Here is a 14,992-nt window from a genome sequence, read left to right on the forward strand (position 1 = left end):
AAAATCCTTCCGGGCATGCTGTCACTTGTGGTTTTTTCTCTAAGACCTTCTCTCCAGCGGAGAGGAACTACTCCATCGGGGATCGAGAGCTTCTAGCCATTAAATTAGCACTTGAGGAATGGAGGCATCTGCTGGAGGGATCAAGATTTCCTGTTATTATCTACACCGACCACAAGAACCTCTCCTACCTCCAGTCGGCCCAACGGCTGAATCCTCGCCAGGCCCGGTGGTCTCTGTTCTTTGCCCGATTTAATTTTGAGATTCACTTTCGTCCTGCCGATAAGAACATTAGAGCCGATGCTCTCTCTCGTTCCTCGGATGCCTCAGAAGTTGATCTCCCTCCGCAACACATCATTCCACCTGACTGCCTGATCTCCACTTCTCCTGCCTCCATCAGACAGACTCCTCCAGGAAAGACCTTTGTTTCTCCACGCCAACGCCTCGGAATCCTCAAATGGGGTCACTCCTCCCATCTCGCAGGTCATGCGGGCATCAAGAAATCTGTGCAACTCATCTCCCGCTTCTATTGGTGGCCGACTCTGGAGACGGATGTTGGGGACTTTGTGCGAGCCTGCACTATCTGTGCCCGGGATAAGACTCCTCGCCAGAAGCCCGCTGGTTTTCTTCATCCTCTGCCTGTCCCCGAACAGCCTTGGTCTCTGATTGGTATGGATTTTATTACTGATTTACCCCCTTCCCGTGGCAACACCGTTATTTGGGTGGTCGTTGATCGATTCTCCAAAATGGCACATTTCATTCCTCTTCCTGGTCTTCCTTCTGCGCCTCAGTTGGCTAAACAATTTTTTGTACACATTTTTCGCCTTCACGGGTTGCCTACGCAGATTGTCTCGGATAGAGGGGTCCAATTCGTGTCTAAATTCTGGAGAGCTCTCTGTAAACAACTCAAGATTAAATTAAATTTTTCCTCTGCATATCATCCCCAGTCCAATGGACAAGTAGAAAGAATTAACCAGATCCTGGGTGATTATTTGCGACATTTTGTTTCCTCCCGCCAGGATGACTGGGCAGATCTCCTTCCATGGGCCGAATTCTCGTATAACTTCAGGGTCTCTGAATCTTCCTCCAAATCCCCATTTTTCGTGGTGTACGGCCGTCACCCTCTTCCCCCCCTCCCTACCCCCTTGCCCTCTGGTCTGCCCGCTGTGGATGAAATTTCTCGTGACCTTTCCATTATATGGAGAGAGACCCAGGATTCTCTCTTACAGGCTTCTTCACGCATGAAGGGGTTCGCGGATAAGAAAAGAAGAGCTCCCCCCGTTTTTTCCCCTGGAGACAAGGTATGGCTCTCCGCTAAATATGTCCGCTTCCGTGTCCCTAGCTACAAGTTGGGACCACGCTATCTTGGTCCTTTCAAAATTCTGTGTCAAATTAATCCTGTCTCTTATAAACTTCTTCTTCCTCCTTCTCTTCGTATCCCTAATGCCTTTCACGTCTCTCTTCTCAAACCACTCATCCTCAACCGTTTTTCTCCCAAATCTGTTCCTCCCACTCCTGTTTCCGGCTCCTCGGACGTCTTCTCGGTCAAGGAGATTTTGGCTGCCAAAAAGGTCAGAGGAAAAAATTTTTTTTTAGTAGACTGGGAGGGTTGTGGTCCTGAAGAGAGATCCTGGGAACCTGAGGACAACATCCTTGACAAAAGTCTGCTCCTCAGGTTCTCAGGCTCCAAGAAGAGGGGGAGACCCAAGGGGGGGGGGTACTGTTACGCCGAGCGCTCCGGGTTCCCGCTCCTCCCCGGAGCGCTCGCTTCACCTCCTCCGCTGCAGCGCCCCGGTCACGTCCTCTGACCCGGGGCGCTGCGATCCTGCTGCTAGCCGGGATGCGATTCGCGATGCGGGTAGCGCCCGCTCGCGATGCGCACCCCGGCTCTCCTACCTGACTCGCTCCCCGTCTGTTCTGTCCCGGCGCGCGCGGCCCCGCTCCCTAGGGCGCGCGCGCGCCGGGTCTCTGCGATTTAAAGGGCCACTGCGCCGCTGATTGGCGCAGTGGTTCCAATTAGAGTTATCACCTGTGCACTCCCTATATTACCTCACTTCCCTTGCACTCCCTTGCCGGATCTTGTTGCCTTAGTGCCAGTGAAAGCGTTCCTTGTGTGTCCCTTGCCAGTGTTTCCAGACCTTCTGCCGTTGCCCCTGACTACGATCCTTGCTGCCTGCCCCGACCTTCTGCTACGTCCGACCTTGCTTCTGCCTACTCCCTTGTACCGCGCCTATCTTCAGCAGCCAGAGAGGTGAGCCGTTGCTAGTGGATACGACCTGGTCACTACCGCCGCAGCAAGACCATCCCGCTTTGCGGCGGGCTCTGGTGAAAACCAGTAGTGGCTTAGAACCGGTCCACTAGCACGGTCCACGCCAATCCCTCTCTGGCACAGAGGGTCCACTACCTGCCAGCCGGCATCGTGACAGTTATGGTCCCAACATACAATGGTTTCACCATACAATGGTCGTCCTGGAACCAATTATTATTGTAACTTAAGGGACCACTGTACTTTAGTTATTATTATACTTGTTTATTGTTCTTGTGGAGCTGTAATTGTACTATTCCCTTGATTTTCAGAGCCACAGTGTTGAACAATTATAGCACCTTCTGGACTGGAGTGCTGAGCGAGATCATAGAAGCAGTAAGTCTAAAAATGGTGACCAAAACTATGAGCATATGGTTTTTATTAGGGTGTGAGAAAGAGTTTCACTTCACTACATAGCTAAGTCCACTGCTCAACAATGTTCAGAAAGTCACAAAGAGACTGAATAGAACTATTGGGGAACTATTGATATTGCCATTCTACATAACCATTAAACGGGTACTCCGCTGCTCAGGGTTTGAAACAAACTGTTCCCGTCCGCACATCAAGCCCCACCCCCTCAATACAAGTCTATGGGAGGGGGCGAGAACCATGTCATGTGGGGGCGGGGCTATGATGTCTCGAGCTCTCGGTGCTGCCTCCAGCGTTCGGAATCGTTTTTTCCAAACCCTGAGCAGCGGAGTACCCCTTTAACATTATTTTATTCAAAGATTGCGTCTAATACTTTTTTGAAGCTCTCCTCTCCTGAGGTGTCTATTCCACAGATATTCAGTTCTTATGGCTTGTCGCTTCGTGAAACTAACCTTTTTCCTCCAGGTGGAGGAAGCCCTCTTTTTTACTTTAAAGGGGTACTACTGTGCTGACAACTTATCCCCTATCTAAAGGATAGGGGATAAGTTGCCTGATCGCGCAGGGTCCCGCCGCTGGGGACCCCCGCGATCTCACAAGAAGCCCCCCACTCTCATCAGGCCCCGGAGCGAACATCCGCTCCGGGTCTGATGAAGGGGCCAATGGTCGTGACGTCACAGCTCCGCCCCCGTGTGACGTCACGCTCCACCCCTCAATGCAAGTCTATGGCAGGGGGCGGACAGCTGTCTCGCCCCCTGCCATAGACTTACATTGAGGGGGCGGAGCATGACGTCACATGGGGGCGGAGCATTGGCGTCACGATACTCCAGCCCCGTGATCGGCAGTCATCAGACCCGGAGTGGATGTTCGCTCCGGGGCCTGATGAGAGCAGGGTGCTGCGTGTGAGTTCCCAGGGTTCACCAGCGGCGGGACCACGCGCGATCAGGCAACTTATCCCCTATCCTTTAGATAGGGGATAAGTTGTCAGCACGGTAGTACCCCTTTAAGTGGGGTTTACATGAAAAAGCAGAGATGTTGATCATGTCTCTTCTTAAAAGTCTATTTTCATAACTAAAAAAAATCTTCTAATCTATCATAATGCCCCTTATTGGTTTAGTTGTGTTTGTTTGTACTTTTTCCAACTCCATAGTATACTTTCTATGAACCGGTGCCCAGAACTAACAGACTGTTCAGCCCCCCCCCATAAAGACTGTGTGCGCCCTGTCACACAGACCCCTCCTTATTACTTAGGCTGCGTTCTTATGGCCGTCTAGACCCGTCCCGTTCTTATCCCTTCAAAATGAAAAACGGACTATAAAAAAATGGACAATAACGGATGCAAACGGATGTTATCTGTTTGGATCCGTTTTTGTTCAGTTAATAAACCCAAAAAAATTTTTTTTTTGTTCTGAGCATGCTCAAAAGTAAAAACGGATCAAAAAACACATTGAAAAAATGAAAGGCTCATCCGTTTACCATAGACTTCAATGTTAAATTTACTGTATCCGTTTTTTCTTCCGTTTTTTTGGATGGAATAAAAAATACTGCATGTGCCGTTTTGCCTGCCGTAAAAAAAAAAAACGGAAATGAGTTCAGACGGGTGCAAACGAATTGTAAAAAAAATCCCATTGACAGGAATGGGATTTTTTTTTTAAACAGTTTTGAATCTGTTTACAGCCTGCAAAAAAGGAAACAAAACGGGGATAAAAAAAAATGGGGACAGACGGCCGTGTGAACGCAGCCTTAGACTAATCACTATGATACCCCTCTCCCAAAAAATATTCCCTATGCTCCCCCATTGACTGTTCCCCATCCTATCATCTTTCACAGACTCCTCTCTACTTCACAAAAAAAATGCCAAAACGCCCCCATGGCTGCGGACAGGTGTTATCTGTAAATCAATGAGAAATCTCAAAATTATTTTTCCACTTTGCGTTTTTCAGTTAGGCCTTTTTTTTTTTTTTTTTTTTATCCTTTTGGTGTTTTTTCACTCTTTTTTTGGTGTTTTTCAGCTCTTTGGCGGTTTTGCAAAGTCGCAGCATTTTGAGCCTATGGTGTTTTTCTCCCAACGAAATCTATGGGAGTAAAAAAAACGCCAAGAAAAATGACATGTGGGTTTTAACTTTGGGGTTTTTGCAGGCGGTTTTTACTCTTATTTTTTTTGGGACTTTAGCGATCCAAAAAAGTGATGGAGATATCTTTTTTAATAAAATGTCGTAGGGTATCATTAAAAAATTAAAATAAAAAAGATACAGTAGTGATGGATAAAATTGTATCTAACGAAATGTATCCTTTTTATAATGAAATTTTTATTATTTTTTTAAAACAGGGATCAATTTATGTGTGCGGGCAGGGCACTAAAAATGTAGCCGACAATAATAAAAATGTAGTGTGTGTGTGTGTTTTTCACTTTTTTTTTTCTGAAATTTTTTTGGTAGGACTATCACTTCCAGCATGGAACACACTGTTCCATGATGGGAGTAGAAGTACAGATGATGGTCGGCTGTTAGAGACACAGCTTGTCTCAAAAGATACAGCAAATTGTAGAGGATCCGATCCTTGTAACTGCTCTGATAATTAGCCCGGTGTGGCGTATCCTCGTGGCTGGAGCGTTGCGCATAGGTTTGATGCGCCAAAAATTGAAGGGTTCTGCCTCTGGGATATTGGCTGTATGGGGTGGCACTTAGAAGGGAAAGCTGGACGCGTTTCAAGTCCTCCGTAGGACTTTTCCTCAGCAGCTAAAAGTAAAAGTGAGACCTGTGATTGGCCAGATGGTTCCAGCCAATCACAACTCTCTGTGGGAAATATGAATAGGTATATAGGTGTATATATATACGGCAGTACAGGGGACCATAGAAGAGCCGCCGGCCACATCTATAAATTATACAGGAGGATCGCAACGGGTGTCAGAAGTACAGGTACTACTACTCCCATCATGGAACAGTGTATTCCATGCTGGAAGTAGTAGTACTACCTTAAAAATTTTAAAAATAAAGGAAAAAAATGTGAAAAACACACACACATACTACATTTTTATTATTGTCCTACATTTTTAGGTTCTTGCTTACCCACATAAATTGATCCCTGTTTTAAAAATTCATAAGAATTTTGTTATAAAAAAAATGAATTTTGTTTCATATATTTTTTTCCATCACTACTGCATCTTTTTCTTTTCTTTTTTTTTTTTTCTTTGGCACCCAACAATTTTTGAAAAAAACCTCAAAGGGGCCAAAATGCAATTTCCACTCAAAGGCAAAAAAATGACAGAAAAAAATGCAAGAGAAAAATGCCAAACACAGGAAAAATGCTGTGGCATTTTTTCTGGTGTTTTTTTTTCTGGCGTTTTTTTGGGTCACAAAGTGGAATCTTAGCCTAGGGGGGAGATTTATGAAAACCTGTCAAGAGGAAACGTTGCTGAGTTGCCCATAGCAACCAATCAGATCGCTTCTTTCATTTTTAACAAGGCCACCTTCTCTCTCACAGACTGCCTCCCATGCCCCATTTTTCACATACTGCCCTCTATATCCCCATCTTTTGTAGACTGCACCGTGCCCCCACCCTTTAAAACAGACTGCTCCTCATGTCCCTCTCAAGGACTGCTTTTTAGTCCTCCTTAGACTGCTTTCCATGCTTTCTCTTCTTACAGACTGGCCCCAATGTCCCTTTCATGCAGACTACTCCTTATGCCGCTCTTGCTCAGACTGCTCCGTATGTCCCCTCCACACTGACTGCTCCATATGTCCCCTCCACACAGACTGCTCCGTATGTCCCCTCCACACAGACTGCTCCGTATGTCCCCTCCACACTGACTGCTCCGTATGTCCCCTCCACACTGACTGCTCCGTATGTCCCCTCCACACTGACTGCTCCGTATGTCCCCTCCACACAGACTGTTCCATATGCCCCCTCTACACAGACTGCTCCATATGTCCCCTCCACACTGACTGCTCCGTATGTCCCCTCCACACAGACTGCTCCGTATGCCCCCTCCACACTGACTGCTCCTTATGTCCCCTCCACACTGACTGGTCCGTATGTCCCCTCCCCACAGACTGCTCCGTATGTCCCCTCCACACAGACTGCTCCATATGTCCCCTCCACACACACTGTTCCATATGCCCCCTCTACACAGACTGCTCCACATGTCCCCTCCACACAGACTGCTCCGTATGTCCCCTCCACACTGACTGCTCCATATATCCCCTCCATACTGACTGCTCCGTATGTCCCCTCCACACTGACTGCTCCGTATGTCCCCTCCACACTGACTGCTCCGTATGTCCCCTCCACACTGACTGCTCCGTATGTCCCCTCCACACAGACTGCTCCATATGCCCCCTCTACACAGACTGCTCCACATGTCCCCTCCACACAGACTGCTCCATATGTCCCCTCCACACAGACTGCTCCATATGCCCCCTCTACACAGACTGCTCCACATGTCCCCTCCACACTGACTGCTCCGTATGTCCCCTCCACACTGACTGCTCCGTATGTCCCCTCCACACTGACTGCTCCGTATGTCCCCTCCACACTGACTGCTCCGTATGTCCCCTCCACACTGACTGCTCCGTATGTCCCCTCTACACAGACTGCTCCACATGTCCCCTCCACACAGACTGCTCCATATGTCCCCTCCACACAGACTGCTCCATATGTCCCCTCCACACTGACTGCTCCACATGTCCCCTCTACACAGACTGCTCCATATGTCCCCTCCACACAGACTGCTCCATTCCTACCATCTATGGTCCATAGCAGGAAGTTGAACACTGATTGTTCAGCTTTATATTGTTGTGTTTGTGTTTGAATTTTAAGAATGCACAACCATAGAGTCTGTGCTGGGACTGATGATAATCATCCTATCCTTTCATTCTTATAGTTACAGATTTCGGACACCACATGTGGGTCTCAGAAGTTTTGCCTCAACGATCCAACAAACTGTAGTCCTACTGACAGCACGTGTAACTTCATGTCCTCCGCTCCCACAAGCAATGGATACGTGTTTGAGATGAGCGCCCCCACAGTTGGATATGTGGCCATTGGGTTTTCTGATGATATAAGCATGGTAAGATAACATTTTAAATCTCTTTTCCTTAAAGGGGTACTCCGCTGCTCAGCATTTGGAACAAATTGTTCTGAATGCTAGAGCTGGTGCCGGGAGCTTGTTAAGTCATAGCCCAGCCCCCTCATTATGTCACGCCCCGTCCCCTCAATGCAAGTCTATGGGAAGGGGCGTGGCGGCTCGTCCCCCTACTATAGACTTGCATTGAGGGGGCGGGGCGTGACAGCATGAGGGGGCGGGGCTATGATGTCACGAGCTCCCAACGCCGGCTCCAGCGTTCAGAACAGTTTGTTCCAAACTCTGAGCAGCGGAGTACCCCTTTAAGATACTTTATAAAATTTAAATTAAATATTTGTTGCCTTTAATGTTTTTTGCCTTTCTTCTGAACTCCCTGCACTGCCACATACAATACAATCTGAAATTCTTTTGACCCTTTTACTTTTTTCACGTTTTGTTATGTTGCTCCTATAGCTAAAAAAAATAAAAATAAAATCTAATTTTCCTTCATTAATTTGCACCTAATACCCCATAATGAGAATGTGAAAAATTTTGAATTTTTTGCTAATTTATTGAAAAGGAAATTTTTTTATTTCATATTGACATACGTAGTCAGACACTTTGCTATAACACACAGGGAGATTTATCACAATTTGTGCAAAGGAAAAGTTGACTAGTTGCCCATAACAACCAATTAAATTGCTTCTATCATTTTTCAAAAGGCCTCTGAAAAATGAAAGAAGCGATCTGATCGGTTGTTATGGGAAACTGGTCAACTTTTGCTCTGCAAAGGTCTTGATAAATCTCCCCCTTAAAGGGGGTACTCCGGTGGAAATATTTTTTTTAAATGAACTGGTGCCAGAAAGTTAAACAGATTTGTAAATGACTTCTATAAAAAAAAATATTTATCCTTCCAGTACTTCTTAGTAGCTGTATACTACAGAAGAAGTTCTTTGATTTTGAATTTCTTTTTTGTCTTGTCCACAGTGCTCACTGCTGTGGGGATTTTCTCCTGCTCTGGACAGTTTCTGATATGGGCATCAGGTGTCAGCAGAGAGCACTGTGGACAAGACAAAAAATAAATTAAAAAAAAAGAAAATAATTTCCTCTGTAGCATACAGCTGCTAAAAAGTACTGGAAGGCTGAAGATTTTTAATAGAAGTCAGTTAGAAATCTGTTTCTGGCACCATTTGATTTAAAAAAAATGTTTTCCACCGGAGTACCCCTTTAAAACCTAGCTTTAGGGGCTTCCCTTTTCTCTTGGTCATCTCTGAGATGTTTCTCCATCTTGATTGGAGTCAATTGAGGTAAATTAAGCTGAGTGGACAGGATTAGAAAAGACGCAGCCTCTTCTATATAAAGTCTCACAGCTAATAATGCATATCAGTGCATAAACTATGCAATGAGGAGGAAAGAACTGTATATAGAGCTAAGAGGCAGGAGTATGTGAGGCCACAGATCTAAAAACGGGTACAAGATAATTTATGTTGCACCAAAAGTTCCTGGATTCAATTAAACCTCAAGGAAAATATGGATGACAAGAATCTTTTTTTTTTTTATCACAAGCTTGAATATTAACCCTTTAAAGGTGTACTCCACTGCTCAACGTTTGGAAGAAACTATTCCGAACCCTTGAGCCGCTGGAACCCCCTCAATGTGGGAGCCGCTGGAACCCCCTCAATGTGGGAGCCGCTGGAACCCCCTCAATGCAAGTCTATGGGAGCGGGCATGACAGTGGGCCATTAGCCAGCCTCCTGCTACCATGGCATCCATCGGGACCCTGTGATCACATCATTGGGTTACCGATGGGAGCAGGGAGAGCCCACTTCCCATGCCAATTCGATAAAAGCCATAGCCAGTGCTGACCACAGCATCTATGGGGTTATTGCTGCCGAGTCTGGCACGATCTCGGTCTTGGCAGCTGTGGCAGAATCCCTGATGATTGATAACCAGGCCCCGCCGTCGATCTTCTGTGCTCTGGGTTCAATTGGACATATGCATACGTTCTTCTGCCAAACCTATGGACAATTTTGATGTGTACATATGTCCTATAGCAGGAAGGGGTTAAGGCTGTATGGGAAACAAACACACAATGATTTACAACACTACTTATATAATACAATAGTAACGCTTCCCATGTTTGCCATATGGAGGAGCTCCTGGTGGACTCGATACGCCAAATCGATACATTTCAGGGTGTCTGGGCCCCCTGGTTGGCCTACATGGCCTCTTCTGAGTTTGAGAGTTATCACTTGGGGGAATGATTGGACATAATTTGCTGCTTTACCAATTTTCTGCCCCCGCCATTCCATCCCTTTTGAGTCCATTTTGAGTGGCCTCCAGTGTTGGTCTTTGTGTCGGCAAGGTAGGCCCTTGTTTTTGCCTCTTCACCTTCTTGGTCTTTTTCCTTTATCTTCTCCTCTTTTCCTTTCTTTCTCTCTCCCTCTATTCAGTCTCCCTACTTTCCTAATCTCCTTTCTCTCCCGTCTTTTTTCTTACACTTCATTTGTATTAATGGAGGGATTACCCAAATGCATTCCCAGTTTATGTATTGTCAAGCCATGTGCCTACTTTTTTGTTTTTACAACGGACATGTGCATTAATATATATTAGAGTCTCCATTGCCTGCATGACTAATTTGAATTTGTACTCCCTTCTCGTGCTTTCATTTACTGTTATGTACATTACTGTGTATTCTCAATAAAAATTTACTATTTAAAAAAAAAAGATAATTTTTGCTGGACAACCTCTTTGATAAGCTATATACTCCTAAATTCAGGTTTTGGAAGGAGTTGGACATTAAAGGGGTACTCCGCTGCTCAGCATTTGGAACAAACTGTTCCAAACGCTGGAGTCGGTGTCGGGAGCTCGTGACGTCATGGCTCCGCCCCCTCATTAAGTCACACCCCGCCCCCTCAATGCGAGTCTATGTGAGGGGGCGTGACAGCCGTCACGCCCCCTCTCATAGACTTGCATTGAGGGGACAGGGTGTGACATCATGGAGGGGGCGGGGCTATGATGTCATGGGCTTCCGAACGCTGAGCAGCGGAGTACCCCTTTAATGTTGAAGCATAGTTAATCATCACATTTGTTCCTTAATTATTTAAATACTGAATTTGTGCATTGGTCGAAAAAAAATTGTTCTGTTATGTTTTATTAAAAGAAATTGTTATTTAAATTAATAAATATAAAAATAAAAAAAAATACAATAGTAACGCTTCTAAAATAATTTTCATTTCCTTTTGTGTTCTCCAGGGGAACGATGATGTTTATATTTGCACCAAGAACTCTTCAGGTTACATTTTTGTTCAGAGAGGATACACCACCGGAACTGTTGCTCCAACAATCACAAATGTGAGTTTGTAGAACAATGTATTAAAGGAGTACTCCCGTGTAAAACTTTTTTTTTTTTTAAATCAACTGGTGCCAGAAAGTTAAACAGATTTGTAAATCACTTCTATTAAAAAAAATTCCAGTACTTTTTAGGGGCTTTATCCTAAAGAGAAATCCAAAAAAGAAATGCATTTCCTCTGATGTCATGACCACAGTGCTCTCTTCTGCTGACCTCTGCTGTCCATTTTAGGAACTGTCCAGAGCAGGACAAAATCCCCATAGCAAACATATGCTGCTCTGGACAGTTCCTAAAATGGACAGCAGAGGTCAGCAGAGAGCACTGTGGTCATGACATCAGAGGAAATGCATTTCTTTTTTGGATTTCTGTTTAGTATACAGCCCCTAAAAAGTACTGGAAGGATTAAGATTTTTTTTTAATAGAAGTGATTTACAAATCTGTTTAACTTTCTGGCACCAGTTGATTTAAAAAAAAAAAAAGTTTTCCACGGGAGTACCCCTTTAAAGTGTATCTCCCAAATTCACCAGCAATTTCGAGCCCAAAAATAAAGCGATCAAGAGACATATTTGAGGAGAGTCCAATGTTTTACTCTCTTTGGGACATAAACTTTTTTTCAGGTCACTGTTAACTTCACAGGAAGATGAGGCCTATGTTTACTTCACAGTGAGGCCCTAACTCACCCACAGCCACTGTCCCTACCTTTTGCCTATCTGCCCTAGGCGGATACAAATCTGTTTAATTTCCTGGGGCGAGTTGATATATAGAATTTTTTTCCCCCTGGAATACCCCTTTAAGGGTCTTTTCACACATATAAGACACACGTTCAGTATTCTGCATAGATTTGATGCGCAGGATTTCAAGCTGTGTTCAGCCATTCAGTTTACATAGAAATCTCCAGCAGGAAATCCTGCGCATTAAATCTGCGCAGAATACTGTACGTGTGAATAGACCATTGAGGTACGTTCACACGTACGCAGATTTGGTGCACAGGATTTTCTGCTGAAGATTTCAGTGGAAGCTAAACGACTGAGCACCGCTTCTAATCTGCAGTTACAAATCCCGCGCATCAAATCTGCGCAGGATCCTGTATGTGTGAACGTAACCTTAAGGGTTAAACGACTAGGCCACACCAACTTAACTCCCAAATCATACAGGGGGGGTAGATTTATCAAAACCTGTCCAGAGGAAAAGTTGCTGAGTTGCCCATAGCAACCAATCAGATCGCTGCTTTCATTTTTGGAAAGGCCTCTGCAAAATGAAAGAAGCGATCTGATTGGTTGCTATGGGCAACTGGGCAACTTTTCCTCTGGACAGGTTTTGATAAATCTCCCTCACAGAGTCTATTTGTAGTTTTAAAAGGGATTACCCCATGATTAAATTGTTACCTAACTTCTGAGACCCCCACTGATCACAAGAACGGTGCTGTTTATTCCCAGAGTGAAGGGAGTGGTAGTACTCATGCTCGACCGCTGCTCCATTCACTCTGTATGGGACTTCTGAAGATGGTGGAGAACAGTGCTTGGCTATCTTTGGATCTCCCATAGAAAGTGAATGGGGTAGCTTTGCTTTTTATTTAATAAAATTATTGTAAAAATGCTCATGGCCTTTAATTATTAACACAAATCACCTTTGCAATTGAGCTCTAAAAGACATTTTATGCCGAAGCAGCAGATGTTTAGCTTATAAATTAAAGGAGTAGTCCAGTGGTGAAAAACTTATCCCCTATCCTAAGGATAGGGGATAAGTTGCAGATCGCGGGGGGTCCGACCGCTGGGGCCCCCTGCGATCTCCTGTACGGAGCCCCGACAGCCTGCGGGAAGTGGGCGTGTCAACCTCCGCACGAAGCGGCGGCCGACACGCCCCCTCAATACAACTCTATGGCAGAGCCGAAGCGCGGCCTTCGGCAATCTCCGGCTCTGCCATAGAGATGTATTGAGGGGGCGTGTCGGCCGCCGCTTCGTGCGGAGGTCGACACCCGCTATCTGGCTGGAGAGCCGGGGCCCCGTACAGAGAGATCGCAGGGGGCCCCAGCGGTCGGACCCCCCGCGATCTCAAACTTATCCCCTATCCTTAGGATAGGGGATAAGTTTTTCACCACTGGACTACCCCTTTAATGCCTTGTACACGAGCCATTAAAGGGCTACTCCACTGGAAAACATTTTTTTTAAAACAACTGGTGCCAGAAAGTTAAACAGGTTTGTAAATTACTTCTAATTAAAAATCTTAATCCTTCCAGTACTTATCAACTGCTGTATGTTCCAGAGGAAGTTCTTTTCTTTTTGAATTTCCTTTCTGTCTGATCACAGTGCTCTCTGCTGACACCTCTGTCCATGTCAGGAACTGTCCAGAGCAGGATCAAGACTGCTGAGACACAATTAGCTCCTAGCAGGCTATAACTACCCCTCCCCCTTACTACAATAAATACTTAAATAATAACTGACACAACAACAATTTAACTTTTCCGTGGGTGGGGATCGGCCACAGCTTTATTTATAAAATTACTTATATAAATAACAATTTAACTGTAACAAAGACACCGATTGGCTTCTTACCAACCCGAGAGGTGCTGCCACACCGTCCTGTGTGGAGGTCTACCCCGGGTTGACCCCGCTTTCACCGTCTTCTTACCGCCAAGCTGTGACTTACAACAAACAGAGATACAAAAAGGGAGGGAGGGAGGGAGGGCAAAACTCCGGGTCCTGGGCAGATTGAGGGGGGAAGGGAGGCACCACAGCTATAAATACCCAGGGGAGGGCCTCTGAAAGCCCGGGAAACTATTAAACCCCTGATTGGTGCACTCCTTCCCCCCCCACCCATGGGACATACCACTGTAGCCATTTGCAAGTTTTACAGGCGGGGGAGGGGGCTAAAAACCTTGCCTGTATATTTCTTAACCTCTTACTGCTCACCAGTCAGGGGGCAAGCTAGTTATGCACAGCTTGCCCCTCCAATCCCCATAGCAAACCTCTCCTACTCTGGACAGTTCCTAAAACGGACAGAGGTGTCAGCAGAGAGCACTGAGGTCAGACAGAAGGGAAATTCAAAAAGAAAATAACTTTCTCTGTAGTATACAGCAGCTAGGAAGGATTAAGATTTTTCAATAGAAGTAATTTACAAAACCAGTTGTTTAAAAAATAAAATGTTTTTCAGGGGAGTACCCCTTTAAAGGGGTATTCCAGGCAAAAACTTTTTTTTATATATCAACTGGCTCCAGAAAGTTAAACAGATTGGTAAATTACTTCTATTAAAAAATCTTAATCCTTTCGGTACTTATGAGCTTCGGAAGTTAAGGTTGTTCTTTTCTGTCTAAGTGCTCTCTGATGACACCTGTCTCGGGAAACGCCCAGTTTAGAAGAGGTTTGCTTTGGGGATTTGCTTCTAAACTGAGCGGTTCCCGAGACAGGTGTCATCAGAGAGCACTTAGACAGAAAAGAACAACTCAACTTCAGAAGCTCATAAGTACTGAAAGGATTAAGATTTTTTAATAAAAGTAATTTACAAATCTGTTTAACTTTCTGGAGCCATTTGATATTTAAAGTTTTTTTTTCCTGGATAACCCCTTTAAGGCAGTGTGTCCCAACCAGTGTGCCCCCAGCTGTTGCAAAACTACAACTCCCAGCATGCCCAGACAGCCTTTGGCTGTCCGGGAATGCTGGGAGTTGAAGTTTTGCAACAGCTGGAGGCAAACTAGTTGGAAAACGCTGAATCAAGGGTGAGGACATGCACGTTTAGCCAAAGGCTCTCTGGGCATGCTGGGATTTGCAGTTTTGCTTTAACTTTTTAATGCCCTAGAATGCTGGGATTTGTAGTTTTGCTTTAACTTTTTGATTGCCCTAGAATCAAGGAAACAAACAACATAACAGGCTCTTTAGTTTAGTAATGGAGGTTTTATACTATTACTGTGCTGCAA

General features: G+C 45.3%; 1 protein-coding gene across 4 annotated transcripts in view; it reads left to right on the plus strand.

Moving 5' to 3' along the window:
* Positions 1-14,992, plus strand: part of LOC130275406 (putative ferric-chelate reductase 1) — a 70,322-nt gene that overhangs the window by 23,064 nt on the left and 32,266 nt on the right. For all 4 annotated transcript variants that reach the window (XR_008844767.1, XM_056523321.1, XM_056523320.1 and 1 more), the window contains 3 exons: positions 2,575-2,638; positions 7,551-7,736; positions 10,986-11,084. Coding sequence is in view for 3 of the 4 variants with exons in the window: in XM_056523321.1 (XP_056379296.1) it covers positions 2,575-2,638; positions 7,551-7,736; positions 10,986-11,084 (349 nt within the window). In the remaining variant the exon portion in view is untranslated. The remainder of the gene's footprint in view (positions 1-2,574; positions 2,639-7,550; positions 7,737-10,985; positions 11,085-14,992) is intronic.

The sequence above is a fragment of the Hyla sarda genome, chromosome 6, assembly GCF_029499605.1.
Source record: "Hyla sarda isolate aHylSar1 chromosome 6, aHylSar1.hap1, whole genome shotgun sequence".
NCBI lineage: Eukaryota > Metazoa > Chordata > Amphibia > Anura > Hylidae > Hyla > Hyla sarda.